Source organism: Mauremys mutica, chromosome 3 (genome assembly GCF_020497125.1).
Source record: "Mauremys mutica isolate MM-2020 ecotype Southern chromosome 3, ASM2049712v1, whole genome shotgun sequence".
Taxonomy (NCBI): domain Eukaryota; kingdom Metazoa; phylum Chordata; order Testudines; family Geoemydidae; genus Mauremys; species Mauremys mutica.
The window spans coordinates 184263145-184284622 of record NC_059074.1 but is presented as its reverse complement, the minus strand read 5'-3'; the positions used below and the strand labels follow the sequence as shown (position 1 = coordinate 184284622).

General features: G+C 42.1%; 2 protein-coding genes across 4 annotated transcripts in view; one reads left to right on the top strand and one right to left on the bottom strand.

Annotated features, from left to right (window-relative positions):
* MSH6 (mutS homolog 6) overlaps positions 1 to 2709 on the top strand; it is a 29603-nt gene extending 26894 nt beyond the window's left edge. The window contains exons 8-10 of the mRNA XM_045011762.1: positions 1433 to 1587; positions 1790 to 1989; positions 2539 to 2709. Of these exons, the coding sequence (XP_044867697.1) occupies positions 1433 to 1587; positions 1790 to 1989; positions 2539 to 2617 (434 nt within the window). The 3' untranslated portion in view covers positions 2618 to 2709. The remainder of the gene's footprint in view (positions 1 to 1432; positions 1588 to 1789; positions 1990 to 2538) is intronic.
* Positions 2676 to 21478, bottom strand: part of FBXO11 (F-box protein 11) — a 196174-nt gene continuing 177371 nt past the window's right edge. For all 3 annotated transcript variants that reach the window (XM_045011763.1, XM_045011764.1, XM_045011765.1), the window contains exons 12-23: positions 13048 to 13265; positions 12611 to 12696; positions 12430 to 12524; positions 11229 to 11351; positions 11059 to 11144; positions 10550 to 10626; positions 10317 to 10460; positions 8849 to 8959; positions 6938 to 7045; positions 4499 to 4607; positions 4110 to 4208; positions 2676 to 4012 (exon numbers count right to left, since the gene is read on the bottom strand). In XM_045011763.1, coding sequence (XP_044867698.1) covers positions 3883 to 4012; positions 4110 to 4208; positions 4499 to 4607; positions 6938 to 7045; positions 8849 to 8959; positions 10317 to 10460; positions 10550 to 10626; positions 11059 to 11144; positions 11229 to 11351; positions 12430 to 12524; positions 12611 to 12696; positions 13048 to 13265 — 1386 coding nt within the window. In that variant the 3' untranslated portion in view covers positions 2676 to 3882. The remainder of the gene's footprint in view (positions 4013 to 4109; positions 4209 to 4498; positions 4608 to 6937; positions 7046 to 8848; positions 8960 to 10316; positions 10461 to 10549; positions 10627 to 11058; positions 11145 to 11228; positions 11352 to 12429; positions 12525 to 12610; positions 12697 to 13047; positions 13266 to 21478) is intronic.

Sequence of the window (21478 nt, the reverse complement as noted above, 5' to 3'; positions counted from 1 at the left end):
TATTTAGATGTATTCAATTCAGGAGAGCCTGGTGATATTCATCATAGGTGGTACTTTGAGGAACTAGCTGAAGCAATCTTGGAACCCTTAGCACTTTTCTTTAAGAACGCCTGGAGGACAAGTGAGGTCCCAGAGACTGGAAAAGGGCAAAAATCTTTATATCTTTAAAAAAGGGAACAAAGAGAACCTGGGAAATTATAGACCAGTCAGACTGACTTTGATATCTAAAAAGCTACTGGAACTAATTATAAAATAATTTGTAAGCACCTAAAGGATAATAGGTTATAAGGAATAGCCAGCATGGATTTGTCAAGAACAAAGCATGCCAAACCAATCTAATTTCCTTTGACAGCATTACAGGTGGGGAAGCTATAGACATGATATCTTGATTGTAGTAAGAACTCTAGGGAAATGTGATTAGATTGAATTATCATAGAGGGTACACTTTTGGTTGAAAGGCTGTACTCAGTGTTGTTAATGGTTTGCTGTCAAACTGGGAGGATGTATCTAGTGAAGACCCACAGGGGTCAGTCCTGGGTTGAGTATTAATTCAGTATTTTCATTAATGACTTTTGAGAGAAATTTGAAATTTGCAGATGACACCAACTTGGGAAGGGTTGCTAGCACTTTGGAGGACAGAGTTAATTGACTTTGACAATTTAGAGAATTGGTATGAAATCAGCAAGGTAAAAGTCATTAAAGACACATGCAAAGCACTACAGTTAGGAAGGAAAACTCAAATGTCCAATTACAAAATGGGAAATAACTGGCTATGTGATAGTACAGCTGAAAAAGATTTTGGGGTTATAGTGGATCAGAAACTGAATGAGTCAACAGTGGGGGGAAAAAAAGGCTAATATTCTGGAGTTCATTAATAGGAGTGTTTATATTGAAGATGTGAGGTAATTCTCCCACTGTACTCCATACTAGTGAGGCTTCAGCTGGAGTCCAGAAGAGAAACAAAAATGATGAAAAGTTTAGAAAAATTGGCCTATGAGAGGAGGTTAGGAAACTCAGCTTGCTTAGTCTTGAGAAAAGATGACTGAGGGACCTAAGTCTTCAGCTATGTTAAGAGGACAGTGATCAATTGTTCTACATGTCCACTGAAGGTAGGACAAGTAGTAGTGGGCTTATTCTGCATCAAGAGAGATTTAGAAGGATTTTTCTGAATATCTAACTTAAGGATAAGGATAGATAAATTCTAGAATAAGCTTCCAAGAGAGGTTGTGCTATAATTCCATCGTAGCTGTTTTGCGCTAACTTCCCTGAGTAGACAAGCTGTTATTGAAATGGAGCCCCCTAAATTACTAACATGTACAGTAACTTGAATCTGGCTTAAGTTATCTCTTTAAATGCAGGGTTGAACTCATATTTTGCTAATACAAGTTAGTTCCACTTTGGATGTGTGAAGGATTATCTTATTCTCTTGCAGGTAGAGGCACAGCTACTTTTGATGGTACAGCTATAGCAAGTGCAGTTGTTAAAGAACTTGCAGAAAATATAAAGTGTCGCACACTTTTTTCCACACACTATTATTCATTAGTAGAAGACTATTCACACAGTGCTGCTGTGCGACTGGGCCATATGGTATGTACAAACTGTTGAACTTCAAGGAAAGGTATTTGCATCACTTTGGGAAGTGGGGTTTTTATTGGTAGGCCATGTTCCACAGGGTGCATAGAGCCTCGGTTTTCTACCTGTAATCAAAAAGGGTGTCCTGAAAGAAAGAAATGTTCTATGTACACTAATCTAAAAGTATTGGATAAACTGCTTTTATGATTTTTTTTAGGCATGTATGGTTGAAAATGAGAGTGAAGATCCAAGCCAGGAAACTATTACATTCCTCTATAAATTCATTAGAGGAGCTTGTCCTAAAAGCTATGGTTTCAATGCAGCAAGGCTTGCTAATATTCCAGAGGAAGTTATTCAGAAAGGTCACAGAAAAGCACGGGACTTTGAGAAAGTTACAGTTTCACTGAGACTGTTTAGGTAAGTTATTTCCTGAATTTATTAAAAAAACCCCAAAAACTCAGGTGCTGTGCCATGTAGAGAGGGGTTAAGTGGCTATGCTAGAACACAACAGAAAGGGGGGGAGGGGAAAAGAAGTTTTCCTTTTGGCTCCTAGGGGGAGCTAGACATTTTCTCACAGTTCACTTATCTTGTAATGCCTTGGCAATTGTTAGGTGCTACATGACTTCAGAGAAACAGTAATATGTTTAAAATCATAAGACTATCCTTTATAAATTCATATGAAACCCATCAAGGGTCTGAATAAAAGTGTCTAATAAAAGACATCCTTAGACATTAAAAAAACATTCTTCAAAAATAGACTAAGTTAAGTGGTAAAACTGAAGGCGAAGGAGGGTTAGCCCCTTATTTTGATTAACTGTCTGCCAGAAAAAACTCCTGATCCATCCTTAAAAAGGTGGAGACTGATTTACCTAGAAAACATATTACTTAGTGAAGAACTTACTAGACCTCTTTTACTAAACATAAATGTTACTTAGCAATGTGGACTATTTTTTTCCCCCCCTTTAGGCACCTTTGCCTGGTGGCAGAGAATGCAGCAGGAGATAAAGCTGTTCCTAAACTGATGACTGTAATCAATAATCTGTAAGATACAGTAACAAGTGTTAGAGTGGTGGTTTTCTCACAAAGATGGTATGCAGACAACATTATGATCTAATAAACTTTATTTTTTAAAAATGACCATTTTTTCCATTTTCTTTCCTAGGAAATTAAACCCTTTTAATTCTTACCTACCCTCTACATAATGGTTATTGAATACTCCACAATATATTAAGTCTAGATGTTATGGTACATGCATACACTTTCAGGCTGTTGATTACCCACTGTCACCAATACACATAAATGGAAAAAGCTATGAAACTGTATTGAGCTGTATATATACTTGTCTCAGCTTCATTATAGCAGGAAATTGCTGTGATTTCCTGTTGTTGATATAGGTAATGTCCAGACTGTTCAAAAAAAAACTATGAACAGAGTAAAATACAAGCTTGTTTTGAGGAGACTTTCTAATGTGTACTTTAAAACATAGTAAAACTTTCATTCACAAAACTTAGTTACATGGGTACTTTGTTTTATAGTGCATTATTTATGCTAGGAAGTCTCATTAAAACACTTGCTTTTTGTTAGGGTGATTTGAGGACAGACTATTGCTGGGGCAGGGAAGGAGATTTTAACTTTTTCAAAGGATACCAGAAAAATTGCTGGATATAATTTAAGATTAGTGTTTTCTCTTTCATAGAAAGAACGTACATACTGGGACATGAGTACAGTTACAGCAAGTCTAGGTGTGCTAACAAAACAGGACACATTCAAGTACAATAAGATTTTTTTTGCTTGAAATTAAAAACAAACTACATGAGTAAAGCATTTAAAATCATATTTTTCAATCTGAGTAAATGTTAAAAAAAATCAAAAGAAATGCAGAAGTGCTAGCTCACATTTTACCATGTTACAAAAGCAATTGGTACCCATGTCCATAACAGCAGCAACAAGGAATGCTGCTTGTCTACAGAATAGTACTACTGCAAATTGGACTGCATTTCAATGCTACTTGTAAAAACACCAGCTTTTCAGAAGTTGGTATCTGTACAAAATTGCAGCTTATTTTCTTCACTTCTGTCCCTTCAAGAGTCTTTGTTTACACAGTAATGCTAAAACGCCCAGTTCTGTTATCCTGAGTCAACATATTGCCACTTTCTTTTTGGTAGGTTGAGCTCCATAGTGTCAACACCTTACACATCCATTTTTAATACAGTCTCTTTCTGCAGAAATGGGCAAGTATAATTTCCTCCAAAAAAAAGTTTAACAGTTATGATATTAGAATGGCAGGACTTTTTTTTTTCTGAAAGGAATTTAGTTGTGCTGCAATGTATTAGATTCTATAGGTGGAGCAGAGTCATATAGTGTATCTGTATCATGTGTAGGCTCTCCAGCTAGCGTACAGGGATTAGACAGTGTTCCAGCACCACAGTCACAGAAAAACCTAGAAGAAAAAAATTATCTTCAGTAGGAGAATTAAACTTGCTTTAAGTTTGAATGGTAAAACTGCTCAGCCAAAGTATTCATTCTTGTTAACATACCTATCGTGTCTAATAAATTCTACATCATGTCCTTGATGGCACTTCTTAATGCAGTTCACACATATGGCATTACGATCTGTGGTGTTACAAGTGTGACATCTAAAGTAAAATGTAGCACATTAGGCATGATTTGAAAATGGACAGGTGGTTACAGGAACATCTGTAATTGGCAATGTTACGCGCACAAAAACACCAACCTCCTTGTAGAAGTAATGTTCTTAATCAAAAACCAATCATTTTTATATTACATCTGAGTACTTAACTTGCAGACTCTAGAAAATAGATCTAAGTTGGTTCATCATTTACACTAGACAGCTTTCTATTTAATCACTTATATGCTAGAGGGATGCTTACCTTTCATGACCTACAACTGTTTATAAATTTGTTACCTGTAGAAGTCATGCATTGGGTAGCTGGTGTAACTTGATATCTTATACAGACATTGGCCTCTACTGACAGCCTTTTCTATGGCATCTTGATTGTTCATTATTTTGTTATCTGTAATAAAAGGGTAAACTATCAGATAATTAAAACATTCCTTTTAGGTCTCACCACTCCCCTCCCATGCATGGAATACTCCTGGGGGAATTCTTCTGCACACAGTATTTTCAAATTCTGCACATTTTGTTTGGTGTGATTATATTGTGTTATTTTGACAGTTTCAATTAATTACATTTATTTCAAAATACCTGTCAGCAAGTATGTCTGTAACAGTACAGACGACAAAAACGATTAAGGAAATGTTTCGACAAATAGATTCCTTACTAAACATGTTAATACAGAACTGAGTAATAATTCATTTAAATTACAATACAGAACCGTATTTCCTGCATCCTTCAAAAGCAGTGCAAAGGTTTGGGGGAGTTGGGGTAACGGAGGAGCTGAGGGAGAGGCAAGTAATTGCTGGGAAGGAGCCTGGGTGAGAATTTGTTGGGTATGAGGGGGGAAAAGTACAGAACAAGGTTTTGGGGGGGGGGGGCAGAGAGGGATTGTTAGGGAGCTTCCCCCATGCAGACCCTGGCTGACCCCTAGCCTCTCCCATTCAGACAGGTACATCTGCCTCTGACTCCAGGTGTCCCTGCACCCTCATGTGTTCTTTTAGCCCTCCTGTCCCTGTGTGTCTCTGTGGCCCTGCACCTCCACTCCCATTCAGCCCCTACCCCAGTCTGTCCTCCCCCACTAGCCCTTATGATCCCCTGTCTGACGTCCCCCCCCCCCCCCCCCAGCAGCCCAACACTGTCTGTCTCCCCGTCTCCTGACCTGGCCTGATAAGCACTGTGAAGAAGGCAGGCTCTTTCTCTTTCCTAGCTGGCCAGAAGCTGCTGCTCTGTTCTAGTGCCATAGCACCCTCTGATGGGCAAAAGGCAGAACTGCAGCAATTTACTGGCAGAAGCTTTTTTCTGTGCAAAAAATTAAAAATATGCGCAGAATTCCCATAGGAGTAATGGAACTACAGGAACAGGTTGAGTTCTCTATGTCAGAATTTTAGGCTATAGTTCTAGAGTTTAAGTATTCCTGATAGGTAAACAACTGAGCCATCCCTTCTAGATTCCAGGTCAGGGTTGCTGTCAGATTAGTAGGCCAATTGATAGGGCTGCTTCTGCATCCCTCAGGGAATGCACAGCAGAACTGAAATCCTCATTGAAAGTGAGACAGAGAAAAACACAAAGCAGCTCTGGTCTTACTTCTTTCAGTAGTAGCCATAGCCCTTATTGACCAAGGTTTCACACCTATATTCTAGGAAGCATGACAGTATTATTTCCCCTAATTTTTCAAATAAGGTAACACGTTGTAAAAGGTTACCAGGTCTCATCCACTCAGTCTATCTATACCCATTGTTCTTAGCAGTAGGCCAGACTTTCCTCCTAGAACCAAGCCCAGACCCTAAGAACCTTGGTACCCAAGTCTGTTGTCTCACAATTAGCTTTATAATCCACTTGCAAAGTGGTGCCTCACTAGTGTTTGGTTCATAGCAACTTACTTTAACAGACTTGTAAAGTAAGTTTCTGAACCGTACTGGCTACTTGTTTTCACTCATGTAGCAAAGAGTTCTGATTACAAGCAGTTAGTATGGTCTTTCAAATTCCCAACCAGAAAGAATTAACCACTATCAAAACAGTCTGAAGAAGGATTAACTCGAGTGGCCAAACCTGTGGCTCTTCAGAAGTTAATATGTGGCTCCTTGTATAGGCACTGACTCCAGGGCTGGAGCTACTGCCGCCAACTTTCCAGTGTGCCTGGGTGGGGGTGCTCACTGCTTAACCCCTGGCCCTCCCCTCCCCCCCCTTGAGCCTGCTGTGCCCTCACTTCTCCCCCTCCCCCCAGAGCCTCCTGCATGCCACAAAACAGCTGACCGGAAGTGTAGGGAGGGAGAGGTGCTGATCAGCGGGGCTGCCACTGGGTGGGAGGTGCTGGGAGCAGGGGGAGTGGATGCGGGGCTGCTGACATATTACTGTGGCTCTTTGGCAATATACATTGGTAAAATTGGGCTCCTTCTCAGGCTCAGGTTGGCCAACCCTGGATTAACTGATGAAGTGGTCAATGGAAAAGCCTACATTCTGCCAGGGAAAATTTAGATACAAACAACAGTTTTCATTTTATTCCCTTGGAATCTGCAGTGCTTTAAAGGTGTTCCAGCTATTGGCTTAACTCTGAACAAAGCTCAACTTTTTTAGATGAAGTTTTTAGGTTCAGGGCAATTTAAAGTGTAATACTGCCAAAAATGAGACACTGGGATATGACAAATTCTACAATACTGAAGTCTCCAGCATGCCATTCATCTTTAAGAAATGTCAAACAAACAAATATGCAATGTAAAATCCACACACCTTTCATTGTTACATTGACACCAGATGCTAGAAATAAGCCTCCAAAACGGTTGTTGAAAATCTGATTGCCTTCTAATGTTGCAGTTGCATGATTTGTTATTTCAATACCTGTATTTGGGGGAGGTGAGGCAGAGAATCAAAGCCTTAGTGTGCATTTTATACCTTTTTCAGCAGCCAGATTTACAGTTAAAGCACTTAGTATTTCCTACTATCTGTCAGACAGTCATTGGCAAAATGACTAATATCTAGAAATTGTGCTGTGACTGACTGAGCTAAAGTCCAAACATTCCCACTGCATCTCTTCATAGAGGTAAAGCCAGTTTCATGTTTTCCAATTAGCAACTAATAATCAAACCACTAGTTTCTCAGATAACAGAGCAGTACAACTGGCCAAGATTTTCAAAAGTGATGTGATGTTTTTAGGTGCCCATCTTGACCTGGTTTTCAGGAACTGTACACTTTCTGAAAAGATATGCTCTTTTAAAAGTGTCAAGTTGGGCACCCAAAAAGTCTGTTGATTAAGCCCAAGATTTTCAGAAATCAAACTCTTTCAGGTCACTTGGCCAGAACTCATTTTGGCAGCTCCCCAGCACTACACAGAAGCAAGACCTTTTAAAGGTCTTCACAGAAGCTTGCTTTTTCTGAAAGACAAATGGAGAAAACTCAAGCATGCAATTTCAATTGATTAGGATTAAAGAACTATTATAGCACAATTTCTAACAAGCAGCAGTGTATGAAAGTCACCATTATTACACTAAGACTTAGTATTCCTATTCAACTGATTCCATAAAAAAAATACAGATTTCAATACTTTTGATGCCTTCCTCGCAAAGTGATTCCAGAATCTCAGAAGTATGTTGCTAAAATTTTCCTTGCTCTAAAACAGGATTAGTGATAGAAAATTCAAGTCAACTCTCACCAAGTCAGTAACATTTACATCCTGATTGACTTTCAAAAGAAAATTGTGAACAGTTACTAGCAAATCTGCTGTGTGATGAGATAGAAACTGCATTATTTCCTGACAAGTTCAGAGAATGTTGCAAAACTGGCATTTTGGCAATTCTAAAATCCCAAATGATTTCTAGAATATAACTGTAGAATATCTCAGACTGTTCAAATGAATAATAATCCTAGCTGTAGAAAAGGGACTCTTGCCTGTCATAATACTGAACTAAAATCTGTAAGCTCTAACCCAGGGGTCTCAAACTTAAATGACAACGAGGGCCACATGAGGACTAGTACATTGGCCCGAGGGCCACATTTTCTGACACCCCCCTGCCGCTGCCCTCGGCCCCGCCATCACTCCACCCCTTCAATGAAGCCCCGCCCCTGCCCCACTTCTTCCCTGCCCCCATTCCAACCCCTTCCCCGAAATCCCCACCCCAACTCGACCCCCTCCCTGTCCCCAGGGGACGCAGGAGGGGTGTGGGGTGTGGCAGGGGCTCAGGGCAGGGAGTGAGGGTGCATGGTACAACAGGGGTTTCAGGACAGGGGGTTGGGGTGCAGGAGGGGTGTGGGGTGCAGCAGGGGGGCTCAGGGCAGGGGTTTCGGCTGCAAGAGTGGTTCGGGGGGTGGGCTCCGGCCCGATGCACACCGGGGGCAGGGAAGCCTCCCTGCCTGCTCTGCCCCCCGCGCCGTTCCAGGAAGTGACTGGAACCTGGGGAAGGAGAGGCACAGGGGTGTGTGTGGCTGTTGCTTCAGGCACCACCCCCAGCAGCTCCCATTGGCTGTGAGGCAGGCAGGGAGCCTGCCTTGCCCCCGGTGCGGGTCGGGCCAGAGCCACTGCAAGTAAACACTGGGGGAGGGTGGGGGGCCCGCGAGGAGCTCGCGAGCCGCAGAAAATAACCCTGTGGGCCGCATGTTTGAGACCCCTGCTCTAACCCTTCAAAATATGATTTAAAGAATACAAACCTGCAGCAAAGCCATCAAATATTCGATTTTTCCTTAACACAGGGTGACTGTTGGTGCTGATGAGAACACCAGCTTGAGCATTCCTAAAAATATCATTCTCTTCAAGGAGACCTACAACAGAACCAACAACAAGCACCAGATCATTGTGTTTCTCTTTATAAGAAATCTGTAGGATATTTTATTCATAGTATCAATGGTTTCAATGTCAGTGATGGGTATTCCCAGGATGAAAGGATTAACAGATGTTGGAGATAATACACATCATCCTTAGAAAGTTATTCTCAATTTATATGCATCTAAGGATATTTAATAAAACAAGGATTTTCAGTACAGATGGGGAAAACATGGGACCTATGACCCACAATAAGCTTGTAAGTAATACACCTAGACTAGAGGTTCTCAACCAGGTGTACACGTACCCCTGGGGGTACACAGAGGTCTTCCAGGAGGTACATCAACTCATCTAGATTTTTGTGTAGCTTTACAACAAGCTACATAAAAAGCAGTAGCCAAGTCAGTACAAAATAAAATTTCATATAATGACTTGTTTATACGGCTCTATATACTAATACTCTGAAATGTAAGTACAATATTTATATTCCAATTTATTTATTTTATAATTATATGGTAAAAATAAGAAAGCAAGCAGTTTTTCAGTAATAGTGTGCTATGACACTTGTATTTTTTATGTCTGATTTTGTAAGCAAGTAGCTTTTTAAATTAGGTGAAACTTTGGGGTACGCAAGACAAAAACTCCTGAAAGGGGTACAGTAGTCTGGAAAGGTTGAGAGCCACTGGCCTAGAGGCTACTCTATATTTAAGAAAACCAAATCCGTCAGACTTTGTGCTCTGCTCTTTCTTCTACAGCAGCATTTGGTAGTCTCAAAGGAGAGCATAATTTTTTGACTGGTACTTTGCCGCTGCAGTGCAGCTCAACTTAAAACTACATAACCTAAAATTAAAGTTTATAATCCACAATGAAAGACTACCCATCTAATTTCTTAATAAGATATTTTCCTTTTAATGGGTAGTAGGGTAAGTCTGGCTCTTTCCAGATCTTTGGTATTGATAAAAACCATACATTTCAAAACAAAAACAAAGCCCCCACAAATCCAAGATCTGGGATCTTCAATTTGATGGTTACATCAGACCTTTTGTCCTTCAGTTAAATGGCAAAAAAGTTACAAATGTAGATCACAGGTAATAAGGAAGAAGTCTAGCCTTATAGAAGCAGTCTGGAATAGGCTTCCTGGATGAGGTGAATTACTCCTTTGCCTATTACAGTTTAGTATTACAGATTTAACTGATGACACTAAAAAGCATTAGTACGTTTTAAATAAATATTTTACTACTTCATAAAGAAAAATAATCAAATTTCTAAAGAGTAATTTAAAAGAACAATATCTTAATCAGAAATTAGGTTATAATCCAATATCTTTAGTGTATTCTAATGAGGAAAGAATGCTACCTCTGCCACCATTAAATATACAGATGCCCCCATCTCTTCCATCATGGATTTTATTTCTTCTTAGCGTAGGATTACTGTCTGTCTTAATCCATACTCCAGCCATTGCATTATCAAAAATTTCATTGTCTTCTATAAATCCAAGCCCTATAAAAAAAATATTCAACATAACTGTCTTTCTAATAGCCATGTTGCAAAGCATCTTAAGGTCTGAAAAAATGAAAGAATAGACTTACCAGAATTATAAACAAGAATACCACCATTCTGACCCCCCCAGATTTTGTTGCGCCTAATTTTGGGGTTGCTTCCAGTTCTACAGATAACCACAAGGAAATGAATTATTAAAAAAGGTTTCCTAAAACTGAACATTTAAAATGCATCTGAAGATGGGGGGAAAAATAGTACATCAATCACATCAGCATTCTGTAGGTTTACACATCAGACTCCATGTAAAAATATAAAAGACATTGCTTGCAAGCCTTTAGAAATCATTGACTGCTTACTTGGAAACAAATAGATTTAAGCTTCACACTATTATGAACAGAGAAAGAAACTGGAGATAAAAGTCAGTATCCAGGTTCTCCTGACAAGAATTCCTCCCCTTGAACTGAAACTAAGAACACTAGATTTAAAAGGACACCCCAGGGTAAATTTTAGGAACCGAATGATAAGGAGGAGTAAAGAGAAAAATAAGGCTAATACAATAAAATCTCTTTTTAGATGTAAAATGAAAAACACATATTACCTTATTTGAACCCCTGAGTACATGTGATTATAGATGTCATTGTCCTCCAACACTCCATGTCCATTGTCATAAAAATAAACACCAACCTGACATTAAAAATAAAATAAATTAAATTAGAAGTAAGGAAGAAGTGTGAAAACAGTATTTCTATCATGCAAAACAAAACCCACCTGTTTCCCACTATGTATTCTATTTCTCCTCAGTACTGGAGTACTTCCTGTTGTCACCCAGACTCCAGCCAAAGTATTACTGTAAACTTCATTTTCTTCAATAACTCCTTGTCCTTTTTCATGCTAAATACAAGCAAGATAAGTCAAAGGTTAAATAAAGTTGTCTCTTGCAAATATTGGCTTCATGGCTTTTTTCTTTTTGTAGGGAAGAAAAAAAATCGCTTTGTCCAGGTGTGATGTCCGTTCTTATGGTAGAAGTCTCCCAAAGTTCTCAAGTTACTACCATTTTTAAAATTGTTTTGTACTATTCATGAGACTTTATATTTCTGAACATTTTAAGTGTAAAAACAGATTAAGGAATTTCTCGTTTTACATCTGATTTACTACTGGAGATTTCAAGGGTTTGTACTGAAGTTTAGAAATCTCTGCTGGGCTTTGCTAGTGGAGTTCTGCACTCAACTGTGTGTGCTAGGTAACCAGGTTCTAATCTTACATCCAGCATTGTCTATTAAAAATAAAATAAGTTATATAAATTGTCATGTTTCTTACTTAAGGCATATAACAATCTTTACTGGTGCATTTGTGTTTAAAATTAAAGCAACATTAGACTCTGAGGGTCAGATAGTAAGGCAAATAATTATACAATTCTAGTCTGAGAGCTTCAGTTCATGTTATATAACCCTTGGTTTCACATGCTAGAGACTTAGATTCTAGTCTTGACTTCTAACTTCTCTGCGTACTTTTAGTGACACCTGTCAGCTTGTGGGTGGGGAGATCTGAATTTTGTCAGTCTAGTGATAACTGTGAAATGCTCCAGGTTTCTAGATTTTAAGTGTACATGATGTCAAATTATTACCAAAAACTGATGTAAGGTGAAAACTTTTTTTTTTTTTTTTTAAATTTGATGATATTTTGCTAGCTAGCCCTTTTAAAATTACACTGTAGGGCAATGTCTTGAATTTAAAAGAAATATTCTAGCTATATTTGTCAAAATTAAAACAAGATTATTTGTAATTAGGTGAATCTATCTGTAGAACGTAAGAAACTACTTCAGAGTATAACAAATCAGAAAAGGAAACTTTAAATGTTTACTTAAACTTTAAAGTCTGTATACAAGGCATTACACTTCTGTAACACTCTCAGAAAATACTACCTAGCAGAATCTGCATGCCTAGACTCTCTATATGTAGTTAGTACTCACCACATAAATTCCACCATGTTGGCCATCATGAATCTTGTTGTGTCGAACAATGGGACAACTATTTGTTCGAATCTGAATTCCTGCTAATGCATTACCTGTTGAAAGGGGTCATACTTTAGGAAAATTTGGCACACAAAATATAAAAAGTCCAAGATGCAATAAGGTAAATGTATAAATTTACCATAAATGTCATTTCCTTCAATAAGGCCTCTCCCATCACCAAAGATGTAAACTCCACCTTGATTCCCATTAAAAATTGCATTGCCCCTAAGGAACAAAACCACACGTTACAAAACTATGAAAGTAAGTTACAAATAATCTAAACATATAAAGAAAATGTAAAAATATATGTAAAACTCATCAGGTTTTGAAATCTAGAATAGTGTCAGGATTGCAGAATTTCAAGAAACTATATACTTCTAAAAATGTACTGTATGCATGCAAATTAAAAATATAATTCCATTGCACCCTGACACATCCATGTCATTTTTATATATGTAGGAATGTTAATGTTATTAAAAAACTGAAGTAATATGGCACACATTTTCCCTTTCTCCCTAAAACATTCCTACAAACAAGCACCAACTGAACACCCAACCACTAAAGAAACAAACCAACCTTATTGTTGGGTCACTGTTTGAGGTAATCCAAACACCTGCAAAATTGTTTGCATAGATTTTATTCTCTATGAATTGTCCTCTTCCTTTTTCATGAACATAGATTCCCCCAGTCTGACCGTGATGGATTTCACACCGAACTACTGTAGGGTTGGCATAAGCTTTGACCTCAAAGCCAGCTATCCTGTTTCTATGTATGTTGCAGCTTTCAAAATAACCCTACAAAAACAACACACAAAGTTTTCTGTAAGAAAATCTTCTTAAAAATATGAGAAAAGATTGTAGTTATAAAATGCTCTCCCTAAAACTTGGGAATCTAAAAAGGAAAAAAAAAAGATAGCCATGTCTACAAAAAGTACCATTATTGCTATAGATCTAGGTAATTACATAGCCATCATCACTGTAGCATAAGCATCTTCCAAGTAAGTAAAATGAAACAAATATAGAAAACCTTATTAATTGAGAAAAGTTTTCTTTGTATTTCTATCTATTAAGGAATTTGTGTGTTTACTTTCAGTATTCTAGTGCTGCTTATTTGGAATTGTCTTACACTAATATTGCTGAGAGTCAAGTTTAAAAAACACATACCAAAATTGCTATTTTAAGAAATTGCTCTATTGAATCTGTATTTTGTTAGTTTATCAAATTGAACAACATAAAAAAATAACTTAAGACTTTACTTGTGTTTCCCAAATACACTGCAATCAAAACCAAAATAAGAACTAGTTTAGGTGCTGATTCTGATAAGTGATTAATTTTATTAGACTTCACTGTGACTGCTCAAAATGAAGTTACTGCTTATAAGTCTTTTCAAAATTGCACCTGAAAGACCTAATCCAGGAAAGCACCAAAGGGAGTTAATTAAAGGAAACTGGGTGCTTAACCAAAAAAAAAAAAATCAATCTAAAAGAGCAAATTATTCCACATGGAAAATTGGGGGAGGGGAGAGGAGAAGAGGAGCATTCAAGCAGCATTCCGTTTCCAAAACAAAAGTTTGTTTATATGTCTTCTTTTCAGGCCTTTTTCTTGGTCCTTATTTATTATTAGTGATCTGTGAAGAAACAGGATCTGCTCCTACTGCTTATTCCCTAAAGTCATATATTCTTGTTTATGGTTTCAATCATTTCCAGAGCAAATAACTGTGATGTTAAACTGACACATTATTACTTCATGTGAGAAAAATTCAACAAACATCTTTTAAAGAAAAGGATTTTTTTTCGTGAAAACATCCCCAGTAGTAATAATAAAAAATTTAACACATCTTAAGTGTTTTTCAAATGATTCTCCATGAGATGCCTGCAAATCTTAAAATGAAAGTTGAGTACTAATGAGAAACAATTAAAGAGTAGGCTACTCAAGTTAGTGAGAAAAATCCTTAGAATCTAGCTCCATGCATGGCTGCAATCAGGGGCGGCTCTAGCCATTTCGCTGCCCCAAGCACGGTGGCACGCCGTGGGGGGCGCTCTGCCGGTCGCCGGTCCCGCGGCTCCGGTGGACCTCCCGCAGACGTGCCTGCGGAGGGTCCGCTGGTCCCGCGGCTCAGGTGGACCTCCCGCAGGCGTGCCTGCAGGAGGTCCACCGGAGCCGCCTGCCGCCCTCCGTGGCATGCCGCCCCAAGCATGCACTTGGCGTGCTGGGGCCTGGAGCCGCCCCTGGCTGCAATTATAAAAGCAAACCAACCAACTCACTAAAATGGCATAAGCAAAGGGAAAGAATATTTGTACTATTTGCCCTACTGTCACCCTCCAATTACTCATTTACTTCATTTCCTTTTTAGACTGGTTTTCAGAATCCCCCCCCCCCCACCCCAGTTCATAAACTGCCTTGATCAATGTTTTCAATATAAACTGAAAAAAACCCCATGCTTTAATCTTCTTTCACAATTTCGGGTAAACAAGGTAAAGTTTGAAGACCTAAATGACACCCTTCCCAAGAAAATAGCCAACATTTCCAAGAGTGACTAATGACTTGGGATGTCCAACTTCACACACCCTAAAAAGGGCTGCCTTTCAATGGCAGGTACTGACTGAAACACAGTCCCTTTATGGGGTGTGATGTTTTGGGACTCACCCAGGCCAATAAGGTAGGGGTTCTCAACCTTTTCCTTTCTGAGGCCCCCCCTCAACATGCAATAAAAACTCCAGGGCCCAGCAGGGGAATGGGTGAGTGGCTGGGTAGGGACACAGGGCTCCAGGATGGGGTGGGGGACTTTGGGCATGGGCATAGGCATAGTTTGACTTCTATTTTGGGGGGGCAGGGACCGGTAGGGGTTGGGCCAGCTCTGCACAGCACAGTCCAGGAAGGCAGCACCACCTCCACCCCCTGATTCACCTCAGCAGGCCACCCAGCCTGTCTGGATTGTGTGTGGTGGGGGTTCAGCTCAAAAAGTTTGAAAACTGCTCAGGGTACAAGGAGGGGATAGCTAGGGGCTGTGTGCAGGCAGGAGGGTAGTTCAGGATGCAGGGAGGGGACAGGTAGGGACTGTGTGCCAGGAGGGCTTCCCTGTGGTCACTGCTCCCCAAGGGCAGTGCCAACCACAGAGCGGGGTCTCCCTGCCTGGGCAGCTCTTACCGACTGTGCGAGCTAAGGAGCAGCCGCAATCCCGGGCACCAGCTGCAGGTAGGGGAATGCCTGCTCCATAACACCAGCCAGAGCAGCAGCTGCCCACACTGTCTGACTCTGGCTTCCTGCCTCCAACCTGGCCAGGGGGTGTCACCTCGGGGGCTGGGAGGGGAAGGGGGTGGAGCTGCCCCCAGGACTGCCCCATTCTGGCACTGCAACTAGTGCTCGGGGTTTCAGCCCTGCGGCGAGGGACACAAGAACAATAGTTACAGAAAGGTAGGTAACCGTTTTTTCTTCTTCGAGTGCTTGCACGTGTCCATTCCAGTTTGGGTGACTAGCAAGCAGTAGACTTGGTGGTGGGCTCAGAGTTCAAGGATAAGCCAACTGTAGTACTGCTCGGCCAAAGTGGGGGTTGTCTCTGGCCTCCTGTGTGATAGCAAAGTGCGTTGAGAACCAGGTCGCTGCAGAGGCTGGAGACCTCGTGGAGTAGACAGTCAAATTCAACAGAGGGGGAACGCCCAGGAGATCGTAGCATGTTTGCATGCAAGATGTGTTCCAAGATGAGATCCTTTGGGCAGAGTTGGGAAACCCTTTAATTCTGTCAGCTATTGCTATGAAGAGCTGTGGTGACCTACAGAACGGTATGGTCCGTACAATATAAAATGCCAGAGCACGTCTGATGTCCAAGTAATGCAGGGGGGCGTTGTTCTTCCCTACTTGCATGAGGTTCAGGGAAAAAGATTAGCAGAAAAATTGGTTAGTTGTAGTGAAATTGGGACACGACCTTCAGGAGGAATTTCGGGTGCGGCAAAAGCTGTACCTTGTCCTTAAAGAAGACTATATAGGGGAGCTCTGCCATGAGGGCTTGAATCTTTGACACTCTCCTGGCCAATGCAATTGACACCAGAAAGGTTGTCTTCTACGAAAGATGTAGCAGAGAACATGTCGCCAGTGGCTTGAAGGGTGGCCCCATGAGTTTCTAGAGGACAAGGTTCAAGTCACATGAGGGGAGAGGTTCCCTCATCTGAGGGAATGTCCCCTTCAGACCTTTGAGGAAGCAAAGTACCATTTCATGAGACAATACTGACCTACTGTTGACTGTCAGGTGGAATAATGAAATGGCCACCAGGTGGACCTTTATAAAGGAAAGGGCCAGGCCCTGCTGTTTCAAAGATAAGAGGTAATCCAAGATGAGATGGAGCGAAGATTGCACTGGCAGGACTCCATGTTCGGATGACCAGAGGGAGAACCGCTTTCACTTTGCACGATAAGCTGTCCTCGTGGAAGGCTTCCTGCTGCCCAGGAGAATTTTGTGGACCTGCTCCAAACAAGCCTGTTCGTTGAAGTTCAGCCACACAGATTCCAGCCCATCAGGTGTAGAGTGCTGAGGTTCAGGTGGAGCAGCCGACCATGGTCTTGAGAGATCAGGTCTGGGTACAGAAGGAGCTCGATTGAGGTCTTGAGAGAGAGATGAACGAGTTAGGTGTACAAGTGTTGCCTGGGCCAAGCTGGAGCTATTAGTATGACCCGAGCCCGGTCCTGCTTAATCTTTGTCAGCACCTTGTGGATCAGCAGGATGGGTGGAAAGGCACAGAAAAGGTAATGAGATCACTTCATCAGAAAGGCATCCGTCATGGAGCCTGGGCTTGACCCCTCAGGGAGCAGAACTGCTGGCTCTTCCTGTTGGAACATGTAGCGAACAGATCTATGTGGGGTAAACACAACTTGTGGAAAATGCTCATTGTAACATCTGGGCATAGGGACCACTCGTGATCAGTGGAGAAGGACCTGCTGAGGCGGTCTGCAAACTGGTTCTGTACCCCTGGCAGGTATGAAGCCTTGATCTCGATTGAGTGCTGTGGCAAATTGCCGGCACTACTATGATGGGTCCCGCACTTTCTCTTCTTGTGGGGGTGTTCAGGGTGCCATTTCTTGCCCCTGATCTGGGGTATTAACTGTCCCACTAGTATCCCAGAGAAGGGGGGTGGAGAGGGAGGGACCTGGGCCCGCTCTCTACTCTGGGTCTCAACCCAGGGGCCCTAGGGATAGCAGCAAAGTACTTGAACTAATGATTCGTTCCCCTGGGCTACTTCCCTCTCCGGCCCTTCAGCTTGTGGGGCGTCCTGTCCTCTCTCTGCTTGGGCAAGGTTTCTCCCAACCCTGTGTGTCTGTGGAGTCCCTCTGCTCTGTACAAGCTGGGTTTCCTTTTACTTAGGGTCTTGGTCTTCTGGCCCGCCACAGCACTTTTCCAAACTCTCCTCTGCTTCCCTCCAAACTGCTCTCTGTTCCAACACCACAACTACTCTGTGCTTCAACTCCTCCAAATTGCTCTCTGCTCCAACACCAAACCACTCTGGTTCAACTCCTCCAACTGTCTGATTCAAGCAGGGGGATTTTATCAGGTGACTGGCTTCAGGTGCTCTAATTAAACTGTAGCAGCCTCTCTTCCCTCTACAGGGAATAAAGCTCTCATCATCCTGGGGCTTACGTATCTCCCATCTATCACTCTCCTGCTGCCCTCTGGCCATGCTGTATCACAGTGCGCAATGCAAAACTCCCACAGACGGACTGCCTCCCGACATGGGGGGGGGGGGGGAGAACGGGATCTGCCCTGTCTGTTGATGTAATACATGGCTGATGTATTGCCCAGGAGAATCGAGACTGTCATGTTCCCAATGTGGGGCAAAAATGCCTGGCATGCTAGTTGGACGGCCCTGAGTTCTCTGACATTGATGTAGAGTGATAGCAACCTTGGGTCCTGAACATCTCCAGGGGAGCTCCCCAGCCCAGTGCTGAGGTGTCAGAGACCCCAGGTATGCCGATGGCTGGGGTTTGTGAAGGGAATCCCCTTGCAAAGTACTCGGTGATCCAACCACCATGACAGGGAGCCGAGGGTATGAGCAGGCACTGTGACAACCCTATCCAGGTGGTGCCTGGAGGGGGAATACACTGTGGTGAGCCAGGCTTGGAGAAGTTTGAGTCTCAGCCTTGTATGATGAACCACATACATGCACGAAGCCATGTGGCTAAGAAGGCTCAATCAGAGTCTGATCATTGTGATTGGGTGAGCCTGTATGCAGTGTACTAACTCCGATATTGCCTGAAAGCGATCTTCCAGAAGAAGAGCATTTGCCAGATGGGAGTTAAGGACCGCCTTGATGAATTCTATTCTCTGAATCGGTATTAGGGTCAACTTTTGTACATTGATTAGAAGGCCCAATGCCTGGAAAGTCGATTGGATGACGGCAATGTCCAACTCCTAGGCAACCAAAGGAGCTAGTAAACAGGAACGGCTCACTGAGGAGTTTTGCAAAGGAGTTCTCCAGGTGAAGGAGGAGCAATTATGTGACCCTGGGGGTAAGTTTGTTGCCTGGAGAGAGAGAGAGAGAGAGAGTGTGTGTGTGTGTGTGGTGCGCTTGGTGCTTGACTTAAAAATACCATATGGTCTGTTTGCTTGGGGGACTGTGTGCTGACAGTGTGTGTGCTGAGCCTAGCGGCCTGCTAGACAAGGCTGAGAGCTTCTTAATGAGGCTTTGCTCCCTAAGCCCTTTAGCACCCATCAACTTTTAACCAGGGGGCAGGGCAGGAACACCAGTTAAGTCCAAAGCAAACTGCAAAGAGCTACAAAAGGATCGCTCAAAACTAGGTGACTGGGCAACAAAATGGCAGATGAAATTCAGTGTTGATAAATGCAGAGTAATGCACATTGGAAAATGTAATCCCAACTATACATATAAAATGATGGGGTCTAAATTAGCCATTCCCACTCAAAAAAGAGATCTTAGAGTCATTGTGGATAGTTCTCTGAAAACATCCATTCAATGTGCAGCGGCAGACAAAAAAGCGAACAAAATGTTGGAAATCATTGAGAAAGGGATAGATAAGAAGACAGAAAATATCATATTGCCTCTATATAAATCCATGGTACACCCACATCTTGAACACTGCATGCAGATGTGGTTGCTCCACATCAAAAAAGATATATTGGACTTGGAAAAGGGTTCAGAAAAGGATAACAAAAATGATTAGGGGTATGGAACAACTTCCGTATGAGGAGAGATTAATATGACTGACTTTTCAGCTTGGAAAAGAGATGACTAAGGGAGAGATGATTGAGGTCTATAAAATTATGACTGGTGCGGAATAAGTAAGGAAGTGTTATTTACTCCTCATAATACAAGAACTAGGGATCACCAAATGAAATTAATAGGCAGCAGATTTAAAACAAACAAAAGGAAGTATTTCTTCACACAACTCACAGTTACCCTCTTTGCCAGAGTATGTTGTGAAGCCCAAGACTATAACAGGGTGAAAAAAAAGAACTAGATAAATGCATGGAGGATAAGTCCATCAATGGCTATTAGCCAGAAGGGGCAGGGATGGTGTCCCTAGCCTCTGTTTGCTGGAATCTGGGAATGAGCACCAGGGAATGGATCACTTGATGATTACCTGTTCTGTTCATTCCCCTCTGGGGCACCTGGCATTGGCCACTGTCGGAAGACAGGATATTGGGTTAGATGGACTTTTGGTCTGACTCAATATGGCCATTCTTATGTTCTTATAACTCCACTTGGACTTGAGACCTGCCCTTGATGAGCTAGTCATCGAGGTATGAGAATACATGGACTCCTCTTCTCTTGAAAAAAGCTGCTACCACTGCAATGCATTTGGTGAAGATCCTCAAGGAATCCACCAGATGGCTCCTTGACAACATCAGCTTGCAGACCTAGGTTAGAGACCACTTGCTTCAATAAGTGCTGGTGGGCTCTTAGGTCATCTTGTGGAGAAGACCCCTTGAGCATCAGCTCATTCTCTGGTGAAGAGAAGGAGGAGGCATGCGCTGCCATAGCATCCAATATAACCTCCTCCTGAGGAGCTCGGGTCCTGATGGCTGATACTGGTCCCAGTGCTGGCTTTGTTACTGGGGTGTAGCTGAGGGTCAGTGCCGGGCCTGTGCTGGGACCAGCTCCAGCAATAGGTTGTGGAGTCTCTCAGTGCGCCATCAGTGCTGCTGTAGTCCCCGAACGCATGAGGAAGGAGCGCCTCACGCTAGTGGCTTGACCTAGGGAAACCCCCATGGGTTCCAAAAGGGCCACTGTAAGGGTGTCAGTCCCCACGGGCCAGGTATTCTGGGGCATCATTGCTCCTGGTGCTCCCGAAGTCAAAGATGGGTGCAGGGATTGGCGCGTAACCCCCAGATGGTGTCAGTGTCTTGAAAAGTCAGATTGGGAATCTGACCTTGAAGATAAGGAGCCAGTGAATACCACTAGGGGAAAAAATTCCTGACAGCTGTGCTCACGGCACGCACACACCTAAATCGGAATGGACATGTGCAAGCACTCGAAGAACTGGTCTCTCGCAAAATGTCTGCCATCTCTCATTGTTCTCAGCCCGACTGAAGCAACAAGATGCCCTGAGTGAGCAAAAATGGCCACTGTCTTTATTCCTCTATTCTCCACAGAGCTCCACTCTGCTTAACATAACACGGAGCCACCATCTTTCGTAAGAGTAGCTTGGCCTCACTTCTATTCGAAACAATGGGAGCAGAGCAGCGGAAGCTGACTTTTTTTCAGGTGAGGTAAGGAGACAGGGAGCAGAGCGAAGGTGCTGCCTACTCATTTTCAGGAGATGCCCAAGAGCTATGGTGGGGCAGAATTTACTTAGGGAAGAGGAAGACCCCCAAATTGTTTACTTCACTGACTAATTCTATTTGGGAGATCAGAATAAAAGAGAGAAGTAATTTCTCTCAGAGTGTGATATCCAGCCTTTCCACCTATTCTGGGCATCAGCCATCACTGAATAAAGTTATTTTCTTATAATACAAGTTGAGCGCTAAATAATACACTACTAGGAGGCCCATGCTTTGAAAA